We start from the raw sequence: 15,367 nt of genomic DNA on the forward strand, positions 1-15,367 counted from the left end.
CCTGGGTTTGCCCATTCATGGTTGCCAAAGGACTCCAATGGGCCTGGTTGAGTTTAGGCAGCCTGCGGCGTTGCAGGAGGGAGGTGAGTCAGCTGTGTGGTTGGGGGTTGTTGCCTGGGATGAGGCATGGGCAGTGGCAGCTGTCACTGCAATGGGGAAGGCAGCCTGGAGTCAGTTGGGATGGTCTGATCCAGCTGATGCAGTGGTTGCAGAGACATAATGTTTCTTTACTGTTATTACTGCCACTTCATAGGATTCCCAGTGGGCTCTGTAGCACACTCTATCTGATTCACTGCAGTTTTCTTCAGCATCTTTCTCGACATCTTACAGCCCTCTGTGATAAACCACAGGGCCAGCTTCCATCCCAAGGGTGGGAGAGGTTGATGAGGAGCAATCTTATCAATGGCTTCCACTGCAGCCTTAACAGAGACAGTGAGTGATTCCGCACATGTTGGATAATGCACTTTCAATGCACTTTATCAATCGTTTGAGGTGGATTTTTTGTTATGCACACAAAAAAATCCGTTCCAAATGATCTATAAAGAGGATTGGAAGTGCATTATCCAACGTGTGCGGAATCACTCAGTATTAGGAATTCTAAAATCCACAAAGGCATTTTTGAATCCAAAAGGATCTGTGAGCGACCATGGGTAGAAAATCTTAGTGGATCCCTCGCTTTTGTGAGGTGTCAGTAGGGTTGCCGGCCTCCTATAACCTTCCAGTGGGAAGGGGGACTTGGTACTTACCTTGTTTGTTCCTGGGAGTCTTGTCTTCGTGCACACACAAAGCTCACATATGCTCCTGGTGCTTGTGCAATGCCACCCCTCAGAGTCTCAGTTCAAAAGATTAAGTCCAAGGTGTGACCTCTTTTGTGCGTTGGTCCTGTCATTATATGAGAGAGGCCCAGAGCAGCTAAAGAAGCCACAAAGAAGCTGGCCTTGAAGAAGAGCATTCAACATGGATGTTGAAGTCACTCAGAACAATCCATCTAAGGGTCTCACCACAGAAGACAAAATACACTCGAACTACACAGGTCATTCGAGTGTATGTTGTAATCTGAATGTATTTGAATGTAATTCGAGTGTAATTCAAGTGTATTTTGTCTCGGGTGGTTTGACCCTAAGTGTCTTCAGCACGTTGTCCGAGAGCATCTCTGCCAATTCAGAAAGAGTGCTAACTGGGGACCTAGGCAACCAGTAGACAAGTGGAATACCTAATCTATCTTTAGTTCCCAACGTGAGGAGTATGCTTTTTGGTTTCTATGTCCAAATCAAGGTGCTAGTGTTTACTTTTAAAGCTTCTCCATGTCCTTTGGCTCATACATGTGAAGGACTGACTCCTGACTGAGCACTTGAGGCAGCTTTGCTCATTGCAGCCATGCCTTTTGGTCATACTCCTGTCCCCCATTTCTGCTGTTGTCTGTTTGACAGGCTTTTGTTTGTGATTGACCCAGTGTTGTAGAATAGCCTCCCAGGGGCCTGAGTCTTGCAGCTTGAAGGGCTTGTAAAAAAGAGCTCTTTAGAACAGCCTTTGGCTCCTCAAGGTGATTACTTTGTGGTTGTCTTGAAAGAAAGCAGTTGGACTACATTTTTAAACTTTTCTGCCGGATGTTTTAATTCTCTTGTCCTTAGATTTTGTTTTGCAGGCTTTACTGTTATCCACTTGGAATCCCAGTTATCTAGGAGAAAGGCAGGCTTACAAATGTTTTAAATAAATAATTACGATCTGTTACTGGAACAGTTCCCCTAAGCCCTTCATAGACCTAAATTAGTAGATCTGTCAGAAACACTATTCCTAAAAACGAGGTCATCATTAACAACATTACTGATGCAGAGAAATGTGGTTTACTTTTGGGGTTTGGACTGATCCAAAACCTTTACCTGTGGCTTTAAAAACTTTTCCCCTCTCTCTCTCTCTCTCTCTCTCTCTCTCTCTCTCTCTCTCTCTCTCTCTCTCTCGGAAGAAAATGGGGGGGGGGAGAGGAGCCAACGGGTGCTCCAACCACAGCAAGGAGCTTTAAAATGCTAGAAAGACTCTTCCTGGAGACTTCGGGAAAAGCTTCTTTAATTCTCCCCCAAGGAGTGAGCAAACAGAAAAAATAAAACTCCTTCCTGGGCTCACAGAAGGTCTCTTTGACGGTCTCTGACTGATTCCATCTCTGCCTTAGGATAAGATCAGAGAGAGGGACAGGGGAATTGTATATTTACACCCTTCTTCCTTGCTCAGTCTGGTAGCAGATGACGGGAGCTTTGACTCTTGGAAGCTTACACTCTAAGAATCTTTTTGGTCTTTATGGTGCTACTGGACTCAAATCTTCCTGTTCTACTGCAGACCAGCATGGCTACTCTCCTGAAACTGCTGGCTGTATACATGCAAACATTTTCTTAATAAATGCGTTATAATTTTTAATGCTGGTAGCTGTTCTCGGAGCTGCACCACATGAGACTGCTACTTAAATGGGCTGCAAGAGAAGCAAGTGGTGTATTGACAGACTGCTGACCTCCAGTGTCGAGTAGCTGTAATAAGCAGTCTCTCTGGTAACCAGCTGCTGGTTAGTGGGAGACAAAGGCATGAGGCAGGGCCTTAGCAAGCCATGGAAAGTGAAATGGGAGTTTTGTTGTATTACATAGTTCTTAATTGTATGTAATTAACTACCTCCTGTATTACAAAAGTTTTGTACTGGTTACTATTTCAGTTATAGTTATATGTGTATGTTAGTACGTTGTAATAGTTTAATTGCAATAAAAATTAAACCATTAAAAAAAAAAAAAAAAAAAAAGAAAGTGAAATGGGAGTTCTGGTCTTCTCAGCAGGTACTTCCTTCAAAGGCAGTGGTGGCAATGGTGTGCCAGAATAGGGAATGGAAACCCCTCTGAGGGTCGGGGGAAGCTGGGATAGCGGCACATTGCCAAATGGAGACTTGTGTGGCTGCCGGTGCCCAGATGCCTTGGAGGGCAAGAAAGAGCAGTGCCTGTGGGTCAGTGAGGCTGTTCCACCTCAACCAGTCATGAAAACCACACTAGTCTCACAACCTTTGGTGATTTCTGTGTCTGAGCATTAATGAGTTGGGTTATAGCTTGGTTGTCACCCTAGAAAAATCTCACTGCCGAGTCTCTCAAGTCAGTAGCCCACATTTGCACAGTAACCTCTTTAAAGCCAGTTGAGAGCCAGTTTGGTGTAGTGGTGTAGTGGTCTCTAATCTGGAGAACTGGGTTTGATTTCCCACTCCCCCACATGAAGCCAGCTTGCTGACCTTGGGTCAGTTACAGCTCTCTCAGCCCCACCCACCTCACAGGGTGATTGTCATGAGGATAATAACACACTTTGTAAACTTCTCCGAGTGTGCTATTAAGCTGACTTGAAGAGCAGTATATAAGCACAAGGTTATGTATAAGCACAAGAAAAATAACCATAAAAATAAGGTCATTCTCCAGTAATTATCTTCATGTGCCACCGACTCCTAAAAAAGGCTCCAAAGCCAATTTTTTCATCAGCTTTAGACAGAACCTGGAGCTTGGCTTCCATTAGCACTTGTTCTTCAAGGGCAGAACCAGACTATACATTTTGCCACAAGTCAGGTTAGGTGTCCCCATTTATGCAATATTCAGAGCACAAGCAGCCCCCAAGGAGGCAAATAATAGGCCCCAGGACCATTTTGGGTTAGGAAAACAATGTGGGGGGGGGAGGCGAAGTCTCCTTCCCTTCATGCCATGGTCCCAGTCTGAATTGGGTCCTGGCATACTTGGGAACTTGGTTCCTAGTAGCTGCTGTCTGAGTGGGTCAAAGTCAGTCTGGGAAACCAGACCTACAGCAAAACGTACAGTAGCGGCTTTCATCGGAGTGAGAACTCATGTCATTGCTGCCGCTGGCCATGCTGTGGTGATGCGTAGGATGAAAGTCAAGGCTCTGAAGGGAAACTGGAATCTGAATTGATAAAAGGGCCGGTTTCACACATCGTTAAAATAGCGCAAGACTCACCGAACGTTGGTGGCTTTGTCGCACAATTTCTGACGTCACCCCATCATGATGCCATTTTCGTGGTGCCCTCATAACTGCTTGCATCTGGGTGATGTCAGAAATTGCATTACGAAGCCACCGACGTTCGGTGAGTCATTATTTTAATGATGTGTGAAACTGGCCCTGTGTTTTCTCAGACCAATTTTGGCTGCAAAGTGAAATTCTGATGAGTCTGAAAAAGGCCAAAATGCCCCATGTTTGGATTTGATTTTCATTAGCTATATGAAACAGTAGTGTCTGTTGGACAGTGTTTTTCAAGTTGGAGAAGCTATACATCAAAAGATTCAGTGCAAAAAAAAAAAAGAACAAGAAATAGATCCATAACTGGGAAATCAGACTTTGAAGAAGGTGAACTATTCCTATGACTCCATTTCACTAATGATGGCTTGTGCCTTTTTAGGTTTGCAGTGACCCTTCTCAGCCGCCTCAGCCTCCTGCAATTTCAAAGTCTGTTCAGTCTGTGATTCATGTACCTTTGCAACCAAGCTGCCCTGGCCGGGGAAAGATGGCAAAACTCCTGAATCCAGAAGAGATGACATCAAGAGATTATTATTTTGATTCATATGCTCACTTTGGGATTCATGAGGTAATTACATTTATTTGTTTGTTTGTTTTGGAGGGGAGCTTCTAACCCACCTTTTCCCCATCTTTGTGTGTGTTATGTGCCATCAAGGCGCATCTGACTTATGGCGACCCTATGAAGGAAAAACCTCCAGAATGTCCTGTCATTAACAGACTTGCTCAGATCCTGCAAACTGGAGGGCGTGGCTTCTTTGACTGAGTCCAGCCATCTCGTTTTAGGTCTTCCTCTTTTCCTATTGCCTTTCTAGTATTATTGACTTTCCCAGAGCCTCTTGTCTTCTCATGATGTGAAGCTTTAGTTTTGTCATTTTAGCTTCTAGGGAGAATTCAGGCTTGATTTGATCTAGAACCCACTTATTTGTCTTTTTGGCTGTTGATGGTATCCGCAAAACTCTCCTCCAGCACTATGTTTCAAATGAATCAATTTTCTTCATGTCAGCTTTCTTCACCGTCCAACTTTCACATCCATACATCTTGGGACCCCCCAAACAATAAATCTTTTGGCAACATTTGATAGAACAATATATACATTTGATAGTTCCCCACTTCCTTACTGTGTAATGGGTAACTGGGTGTGAGGAGTGACATGAGGCTGCCATTGAAAACAGCAGTCATCTCTCTAGTTTCCCAGAACTCACAGCATAGCACAACAACTCCATGCTGTATCTTGCCACTTTTCTGTCTGCAGTAAGCAATGGTGTGGTGGTTGATTGCTGATGGAGGCAAAGTGCTTTGGTCCTAAGATTTTGGTGCAAATTCATCTTGGTTGGTTTCCAGTAAGTTTCTGGGCCCAGTTCAGAGAGCTGGCTTTAACCATGAAAGCTCTCAGTGGTTTGGGACCGGGGTGTCTTAAGAGCACCTTCTCCAACATGAACCTACCCATCTATCTAGGTCATCAGGAGAGGCCCTGATCTATGTTTTACCACCACTGGATTTAGATCAAGATGGGTAGCTGTGTTAGTCTGTCTGTAGCAGTAGAAAAGAGCAAGAGTCCAGTAGCACCTATAAGACTAAGAAAATTTGGGGGTAGGGTATGAGCTTTCGTGAGCCACAGCTCTCTTCTTCAGAAGACTAACAACATTTGTGGTAGGGTGAGTCACCACTCACTTCTTCAGAAGATTAACAAAATTGGTGGTAGGGTGTGAGCTTTCGTGAGCCACAGCTCTCTTCTTCAGAAGACTAACAACATTTGTGGTAGGGTGAGTCACCACTCACTTCTTCAGAAGATTAACAAAATTGGTGGTAGGGTGTGAGCTTTCGTGAGCCACAGCTCTCTTCTTCAGATATCGGAAGTATCTGAATGTGAAGAAGTGAGCTGTGGCTCACGAGTCACGACTGTTCATACCCTACTTTGTTAGTCTTATAGGTGCTACTGGACTCTTGCTCTTTTCTCTTACCACCACTGGAAATTCAGAAGAGGGCTTACGTGAGTTTGGCAGAACCAAAACTTTGAAACTCCCTGCCTTGTGGAAAATGTTTGACGCAATTCCTTTTGATCTTCACAAAAATGGTGAAGACTCTCTGTTTCCAGTCAGTGGCAATTCATATGATATCTGGGATTATGACGACAGTATGTTTGGTCCATGTTGGTCTAGATTTTTCTTTGTGTCACTTCACAGGCCACTTGATTTATATTGGATTGTATTTTGTGGCTTTACATTTTTATTTGAGGTTTAATCCTGTTTTTTTTTTAATCAAAAGTGAAATAAAGGTTTTAATTAAATAAATACTATACAGTGGCAGATAAACCCACCACAGATGACATGGGTTTTCTATTTTGCTACTACAGACCAACACGGCTAACTCCTTTGGATCTATGAGTTTCATTGACGTTCTGGAGGAGACCTAGAAAAAGTGAAGCCTCACCCTTCCTTGTATCATCTAGTAGAACTTGTCATATAACCCGACATCATCACAGTATGATTTTTTTCTTTCCCCCACCAGCAACAATCAGGGATGTGGAATAGGGAAATTCATGGCAAGAGGGCATGTCACATTAGGAGTTTCCCTGGACAGTACCAGTGTCTCATTCTGCACTTAGACACCAATAACAGGGACAAAAAAGAGCTGAATCAAAAAGAGTCCAGTAGCACCTTTAAGACTAACCAATTTTATTGTAGCATAAGCTTTCGAGAATCAAGTTCTCTTCATCAGATGCCTGATCAAAACTGGGCAGATACAGAAGAGGAGGGGAGAAGAGAGAGAGAGAGGAAAGAACATATATCACAAAGAGACAGAATGCAATTAGCGTGGAGGCAATCAAAACATTCCTTTGCTTGGAAATGTAAACATCTCCTTTTGGTGTGCAGTCAGTTTGCCGTATTAGTTTGTAGCAGTGAAGGTATCCAATTCCTATGTAGTATAAGCCTTCGATAACCACAGCTCTCCCTGCCAGCTGCATCTGACAAAGAGAACTGTGGTCCACGAAAGCCCACACCAGGCATCACTGGGCTCCCCCAGATCACGCCTCTGTAAAGAGAATCTGTTACCTGTGATAATGTGATAACCATTCATAGTCTCTATTCAGTCCCAGCTTGACAGAGTCAAATTTGCATATGAATTCCAATTCAGCAGCCTCCCGTTGGATTTTGTTTTTGAAAGGTTTCTGTTGAACCACAGCGACCTTTAAGTCTTTGGTGGAATGTCCTGGTAGATTGAAGTGTTCTCCCACTGGTTTTTGGACGTTTCCATTTCTAATGTCAGATTTGTGTCCATTTATTCTTTTGCGTAGAGGTTGGCTGGTTTGTCCAATGTACAGAGCAGAAGGACATTGTTGGCACATGAGGGCATATATCAGATTGGAGGATGAGCAGCTGTAAGAGCCAGAGACAGTGTAGTTGATGCCATTGGGTCCTGTAATTGTATTCCCTGGGTAGATATAGGGGCAGAGCTGGCATCTGGGTCTGTTGCAGGGCCTGGTACCTGTGCTGGTGACTCTGCTGGCTGATTCATGATTGTAAGTGAGAAGTCGTTTAAGATTGGGGGGCTGTCTGTAGGCAAGGAAAGGTCTTCCACCCAGGACTTCTGAGAGAGAGGTATCATTTTCCAGGATGGGTTGTAGCTCACTGATGATACGTTGGATGGGTTTGAGCTGGGAGCTATAGGTAACAACCAGTGGTGTTCTGTTGTTAGTTCCTTTAGGTTTGTCCTGGAGCAGACTGTTTCTCGGTACTAGTCTGGCCCTGTTGATTTGTTTCTTCACTTCATTTGGTGGGTACTGTAGTCTCAAAAATGCTTGTTGTAAATCTCTTAAGTGTGAGTCTCGGTCGAGAGCATTGGAGCAGATACGGTTGTAACGTAAGGCTTGGCTGTAGACAATAGACCGAGTGGTATGTTTAGGGTGGAAGCTGGAGGCATGTAGATATGAGTATCGGTCTGTTGGTTTCCGGTATAGGGTGGTATTTATTCGTCCATTATGTAGTTGTACAGTGGTGTCCAGGAAGTGTACCTGTTGTGTAGAGTGGTCCAGGCTTAGGTTGATAGTAGGGTGAAAGTTATTGAAGTCCTGATGAAATCTCTCAAGGGCTTCCTTCCCATGGGTCCAAATGATGAAGATGTCATCCAGGAATCTTAAGTATAGTAGTGGTTCCAGTGGATGGGAGCTGAGGAAGCGTTGCTCTAAGTCCGCCATGAATATGTTAGCATATTGTGGTGCCATGCGTGTGCCCATGGCTGTGCCATTAACCTGTAGATATAAGTTGTCACCAAATTCGAAGTAATTGTGAGTGAGTACGAAGTGACAAAGTTCAGTGGCGAGGTTTGCTGTGGTTTTGTCTGGGGTAATATTCCGTATGGCTTGCAATCCATCTGCATGTGGGATATTGGTGTACAAGGCCTCCATATCCATGGTTGCTAGGATGGTGTCATCTGGTAGGTTGTCAATGGACTGTATTTTCCTGAGGAAGTCAGTGGTGTCCCGTAAGTAGCTGCGTGTTCTGGTGGCATAGGGCCTGAGGATAGAGTCCATGTATCCCGAGACTCCTACTGTGATGGTGCATTTTCCTGCAACAATTGGGCGTCCTGGGTTACCCGCTTTGTGGATTTTGGGTAGTAGGTAGAATCTTCCTGGTCGTGGTTCCTGGGGTGTGTCCGTATGGATGCATTCTTGTATGTCCATGGGGAGTGTTTTTAATATTTTATTGAGTTCCCTTTTGTATTGTTCCGTGGGGTCAGAAGGTAGTATTTTATAGAATGTTGTGTTGGAGAGTTGTCTTTCTGCTTCTTGTATATAATTTTGTTTGTCCATGATGACAACTGCTCCGCCTTTGTCAGCTTCATGGTGAACTAACTTTGTAAATTATCTCAATGTATGTTATAAATTATCTTGGAAGACTTGGGGAAAGTCGCAGGGTTGAGGCAGGATGGAGTGAGAAATCTCAACATGTGTTGGAGTATTTGTAGAAATGGCCTTCAATGAATTTTCTCTCCGTTTAGATTTCCGACTAACTCTTATGGTAGCATAGAACCTCTGAAATCTCTGTTAGTTAAGATGAATTAAAAACGACAAGAAGCGTGTTCCTTATCCAAACAGGATGAGGAGGGCGTGTTTTGCTGCAGACTGTTTCCAAAATGGAGCAAGAAGATCCAACATATGGAAGCTAATTAAGCACCTCATGCAGCCAATTCAAAGAGATGTGCAGAGCTAGGTGGAAGCTGACCCTCCCTTCCCTTTCAGCAGGAGGGATTGGCTGCTGCATTAGCTCACCCACTTGTTCCTTTAAGACCGTAATGTGGGATTAGCAGGTCACTGAGCAGGAATTTTTACGGCTGTCCTTTCTGATTGGCAGAGCTGGTGGCACCTTTTCTTGGCCTGCTCCCATGATCAGTCTTATGCACGGGACATCTGGGGCAGCTGCCTTTGGCCATGGATTGACAGCGGTCATGCCCACCCACCCTTTCCGGGGCTTGGGGAGCAGCTGGCCAGCTCAGCTCCCACCCTGCACTCCCACTTTCCCTCTCTGGAGCTGCAGCAGCTGACCAGTTTGGTGGCTGCCACGCATGCACCTTCCCCCTCTGGGAGTCAGGCAGCAATGGCCTCTGGCTCAGTGGCTACCACACGTGCCCAGGGCCAGATCTACGGTTGCCAGCGTCCAGGGCAACCGAAGACTGGCTATTCACACATGGGGTGGTTGGCTTGCCATGTACCCCCTGTTCTGCAGGGCAGGCGAATGGCACGGGTGGCCTCCTAGCCACCCGTGCTGCCTTTTGCCTGACCCGCAGAGTAGGAGGTGCGTGGCAGGTGCGCCCCCTGTCCTGCTGCCTGCGTGCTCCCGGGGCTGGCAGCTGCATCCGGTGCTCCTTCTTTGGTGGCGCTGGGGGCAGACTACCCTGCCCCCCCCCGTTGATCTGGCCCTGCACATGCCTCCTAGCATGAGGCGAGGACTGCCCCTTGCTTGAGCCTGGGGTGGCTTAGGGAGAGAGTAGTGGCAGGCAGTGATTCTGGGGCACCACCCTGGCCTTTTGACCAGTGGCCTCAGAATCACTTTGACTCTGCTCCAGGTTGCCAGGCAGTCCTGTGCCACATGCCAGAGCTCCCAAAGATGGGGGAGAAGTGGAAGAGGAGATCTGTCACAACCTGGAGCTCCCTAACCCAAAGGGGAGAAGGGAAGTGGTATGTAGTCTTAAAGGAGAAGGGGTATGTAGTCTTAAAGGAGGCAGTAGCAAAGCTATAGAAACAGCTGGGTGAAAAAGAGCAGTCTGCAGGGATAACTAAGGAGCAGACAGGGGAAGTGATGCCCAGCACAAGCTCCATGTGGAGTAGATTTCTCCTCTGGTGTAGAGGTCTCCTTAGGAGAAAAGGCTTGGTCAGGAGAAAACTAAGGGGGCAGGAACTGGAAGTGACCAGGAAAAAGGAAATAAAAGGGCCAGTAGGGAAAGCAGATGGCTTGTGCAGGTAGGAAGGAGTCCCTGCAGCTTGGAGAGAGTGGAATCTCTCTGAGGCTTAGGCAGTATTCTGGCTCACTTCTTGAGACCTTGTCAGTCCAGCTACTTCCAGGCTTAACCCTACATGAAGGGTGTAACTGTCTGAAGCCGCAGCTAACAGACCTATGCTTGAAGAAGACCTGGAATCAGGGCCGTAGTTATTGGAGACTTGGCTTCTAGGCTGGAATGGGACTGTTAATCTCATGAGCTGGTGAGCAATTAAAGTGGCATCTCTGCAGTTCATTGTTGCTGTTGTGTCCTTGCTGAAGCGCTGGGAAGATGAGATGCCCAAGGCCCTGGGCTGGGGTTGCCAGCTCTGGGCTGAGAAATTCCTTGAGGCTTTGGGGATGGAGCACAAGGAGGGTGGGGTTTAGGGAAGGGAGAGACCTTAGCAGGGTATAATGCCATAGAAATCACTTTCCAAAGCAGCCATTTTCTCATGGGGAATTGGTTTCTGTTGCCTGGTGATCAGTTGCAATTCTGGGAGATCTCCAACCACTACCTAGAGGTTGGCAACTGTACCCTGGGGGGGGGGGGAGCGAGAGCGCCTTCAGGGTTTTGTATTTAAAAGACCAAATTTTCTGATTATTGCTACTGCAAGATCTGATCCTAACCTCTCATAGTTTTCATAATTTTATTAGAGCTTTGACAGGTGTTGTAGTAATTAAATAAATAAAGGGATAATCCTGTTTGTGATCTTCACAACAAAAGAGCTAACCTCTCTCACCATCGCCTAACTTCTCCCCAATTTCTCATAATTGTTATTGCTTTAAAAAGTCCCATGAATTAAATATTGGATGCAGTTTAGAAAGCAATTGGTAAAGAAATGATTTCATCTACCACCACTGACAGATGTGAAGTTAAGTTTTCATATAAACAAGCTTTAATACATGTCATAAACCAAAATATTTTGATGCAAAATGATAAATAAGCTTTGGGGTAGATCCAGCCAGCATTTTTGCTCAGTTCTGCTCACTCCTACTTGTTACAGCCTCCGTTCCTTATGGCTTGTATCCATGAAGTTTCCGTGATCCTAAACATAGCCTTCTTGGTGATCAAATGGGAACCCTTCCTCCCCTTTTCACCAGTGGAAAAGCTGATTAGATCCAACTCTTGGTACTTCCACTAAAATTACTAAGAGATCCTACAACGAAATCATTGCTGAAAATACTTGACAGCACTTTGAATTTTCTAGGCATCATGATGACCTGGCGCCTGAGGTTTTTCATATATTTCGTGGCTAGTGGCTACATATTTCCTACATCTCACAGTTCATGGATCTTGAAAGAGTGCAACCAGGTGTTTTACTAAGGTTCCCCAATGTCTTCCAAGCATGGGGCCACAGGGTTTTTTTAGGTCCCTGGGTATACATATCCATGACTCAGTGATTATAAAAAAGTTCATCCCAGTTGTCATTAAAATTGTCTTGTACGAAATTATCTAATGCAATCTATTTTAATTCTCTAGTGTGATATTATTTCTAGGACATCTCTGATGTGATACCTAAAATATATCATTTTATATAATTGCTCTATTTCACATAAAGAATTTTAATGAAGAGCTGGGCACACATTTCAGTGGTCCCTGAATTATTATAATGAGAACAAAGGGACCACCTCCCCACACATATACACCCCAATATCAATCCTTTATTTCCCAAGAGAGAGAGAGAGAAAGAAAGAGAGCTTTGAGATATTTTCACCTCATCTGCCAACTAATGTTTTCAGGCAGCTTTCTGCATCTATTAAATACAGAAAGCAACAATCAATACCGTATCAAAGCAGCTGAAATTATACAGCATCAAACGCCTAACCAAATAGCCCTGTTTGCACCATCACTGATCTGTGTATCTCCTGAGTGTGTGTGTGTTTGTTGTTTACTTCCATGTGGGAAGGGGGAAATCCTTAGCCTGTGTCTCACAAGCTACAAGTGACGCCTGACACAGGTTGGACACTTGTCAGCTTCCCTCAAGTTTTGATGGGAAATGTAGGCATCCTGGTTTTACAGCTTGGCTCTCCATTAGAGCTGCAAGACCAGGACGCCTACATTTCCCATCAAAACTTGAGGGAAGCTGACAAGTGTCCAACCTGTGTCAGGCGTCACTTGTAGCTTGGCTTCAGTCTTCCAGTTTGCAGGGCGGGGAACACTGCCTCTTACTAGAGTGCACTCAAAGCCTGAGCCTCTACTTCTATTTCCATCACCAATAGTCCAAACGTCCTCACTTGTGTCATTGTGTGCAAGCTATACTTTTGCCTTTCCCCCCCTGCAGGGCAGCTCAGGAAGGGTCATCATAACCTCTCCCCAATCTGTCTTACATGTCTGCCAGTGAGTATAGCTTTGCCCATACCAGCAGACACAGCCCCAGAGAACATATGAAGACAGTATCCTTGTATATATAAAATCGAAAAGCTGTCCCAAAACCACTGAGATGGCGCCATGTTTTAAGAAAAGGGAAAATGCTGTACACAGAAATACCAGTTGGAATGCTTCTGTTTGTTAGGAAGTTTAGCTAACAGTTCTGGTCGGATGGCATTTTCTAAAGCACAGAGAGCTGAGCTCCTCTTTCTCCTCCCTGCCCTAGATGGTGCCTGGAAAGAATGGCTGTGTCACTGAAAGTTTCCAAATACTCGTGGATGTTGTAAATAATAATTCGGTTTGGATTTGAAGCATCACTGTGCCTAATAGTACATTAGCTGGCCTTCTGTGGATGTCAAAAACTACATCACCAGGCCACCCACAAACAAAGGCGGACTCTCTAGATTTTGGGGTAATCCTCAAGTGTGTAGAAAAATATGAATTCCCCGGTAGCTTAATGAGGCCTTAATAGGAGCAGAGTGTTGAGAGCAACTGACTGTCAAAAGGAAAGGATGGGGGATAGATTCTTCTTGCTCAAGCCCCTTAGAACTGAAGATTCCTGGATGGGGAGATGTTTTGTTCCTCCTGAAAGTCTTTGTGCTAATTTTTTTTTCATATTTATGAATTGGCATAGTTTGTGCTGGATTTCTATCCCAAATTCCCTGTTCTTTTAAGAGCAGGAAGTCTTTCCGATATTCTGGTTCCAGACTATTTAGGAATTTAGGAATCAAACCAGCAAGCTGAATTGTTCCCAGTACTCTTTAAGTACGGGCAAAACATGTCTCTTTATTTTTGTATTATCAGTGTATTGACTAGTAGCTGCATTTTGGACCAGTTAAAGTTTCCAAATACTCTTCATAGGCAGCCCTGTGCAAACTACATTATAGAAATCTCTCCTGGATATGATCAGGACTTCATGGCCTCAGCCTTCCTAACTAGTGGCCTCAGCCTTCCTAACTAGCATTATTTCCATCTTACCAGGATTCAGTTTCAATTTGTGCTCTCTTAGCCATTTAACTACTGGTGTCAGGCAGTGGTTCAAGACCTGTACCACGCTGACAGAGGATTTGGATAGAAAGAGATAAAGCTGGATGTCATCAGAATATTGATGACACCCACTTCCAAAGTGATCAAAGATTTCTCCTAAGGACCTCATATAGAGATTGAATAGCATGGGGAATAGGACTGTGCCCTGTGGAACAAGTCTCATGTTGCTAACAAATGGCATACAATAGCAACCCTTTGAGACTGGTCCGTAAGGCACAATTTAAATCAATTCAAATCACATTTCCTGATGCCTGTTTCTGCCTCCAAATGTCTTAACAAGATGTCAGGATCCACTGTATCAAAAGCTGCAGATAATCTATTACGTGCAACAAAGAGGCATGACCTTTGTCTACATTCAGATGGAGATCATCAACTAAGGCACAGTGCTGTCTCCATTCTGCAGCCTGGCCTGAAAGCAAATTGAACAGAGTTAAGAGCAGAAAAGTTAACCAAAAAGACCTGTCACGGCTCTCTCAATCTCCTTGCCCAGAAAGGGCAGATTACAGACAGGATGATAATGGCCACATCATTTTTCTATAATGATGGTTTGTCGAGCAGTGTTAATGTCACCCTGATAACCACCTCTCTGAGTTGCCGAAGGAAAATACCTCGCATCAATTATTGATTTATAATAGAAACCTAGGGCTTGTTAATTCAATGCTTATATTATTTCAGCAGTCAGGATGGGTAGAGCTCCAATGTACAAGTGGTCTTGTCTAAATTAACTTTATATGTTCCTTTTTTCATGCTATCAGCTCCTTGTTCTATCAGGAGAACTTTCACAAATTCATATTTTCTCACTGACTAAAATCCATCTTATTTCCAGATAGATTCCATCTACACTTGGGGAGGGGTCATGGCTCAGTGGTAGAGCATCTTGTCGGCATGTAGAAGGTCCCAGTTTCGATCCCAGGGGTCGAAACTGGGATTGAAACTGAGAGCCAGTTTGGTGTAGTGGTTAAGAGCGTGGGACTCTAACCTGGAGAGCCGGGTTTGATTCCCCCCTCCTCCATTTGAAGCCAGCTGGGTGACCTTGGGCTAGTCACAGCTCTCTCGGAGCTCTCTCAGCCCCACCCGCCCCACAGGGTGTTTTGTTCTGGGGATAATAATGATGTACTTTGTAAACCTCTCTGAGTAGGCATTAAGTTGTCCTGAAGGGTGGTATATAAATCGATTATCATCGTCATCATCATCATCATCATCTCCAGTTAAAGGGAACCAGTAGTAGGTGATGGGAGAGACTTCTGCCTGAGACCCTGGGAGTCACTGCCCGTCTGAGTAGACAAGACTGACCTTGATGGACCCCAATGGTTTTGATTCAGTCTAACACAGCTATGGGATTCAGGGGAGAAATGCCAGGTTGTCAGGGTGACGTTAAGACTGCTTACTTAGTTTCTTTCCTTCAGCTAGCATACCGGCAGAAATTAATTTTGTCTTTGTGTAG

The 15,367-nt window shown here is 44.8% G+C and overlaps 1 protein-coding gene across 2 annotated transcripts in view; it reads left to right on the forward strand.

The window, feature by feature from the left end:
* PRMT8 (protein arginine methyltransferase 8) overlaps window positions 1-15,367 on the forward strand; it is a 106,872-nt gene that overhangs the window by 33,094 nt on the left and 58,411 nt on the right. The window contains exons 1-2 of one of the 2 annotated variants that reach the window (XM_054999320.1): window positions 3,808-3,817; window positions 4,548-4,603. In XM_054999320.1, the coding sequence (XP_054855295.1) occupies window positions 4,550-4,603 (54 nt within the window). In that variant the 5' untranslated portion in view covers window positions 3,808-3,817; window positions 4,548-4,549. Of the gene's footprint in view, window positions 1-3,807; window positions 3,818-4,417; window positions 4,604-15,367 lie in introns of those variants that run through there. The other variant, XM_054999319.1, reaches the window with a different exon arrangement.

The sequence above is a fragment of the Eublepharis macularius genome, chromosome 15 (assembly GCF_028583425.1).
Source record: "Eublepharis macularius isolate TG4126 chromosome 15, MPM_Emac_v1.0, whole genome shotgun sequence".
In the NCBI taxonomy this organism is placed as follows: domain Eukaryota; kingdom Metazoa; phylum Chordata; class Lepidosauria; order Squamata; family Eublepharidae; genus Eublepharis; species Eublepharis macularius.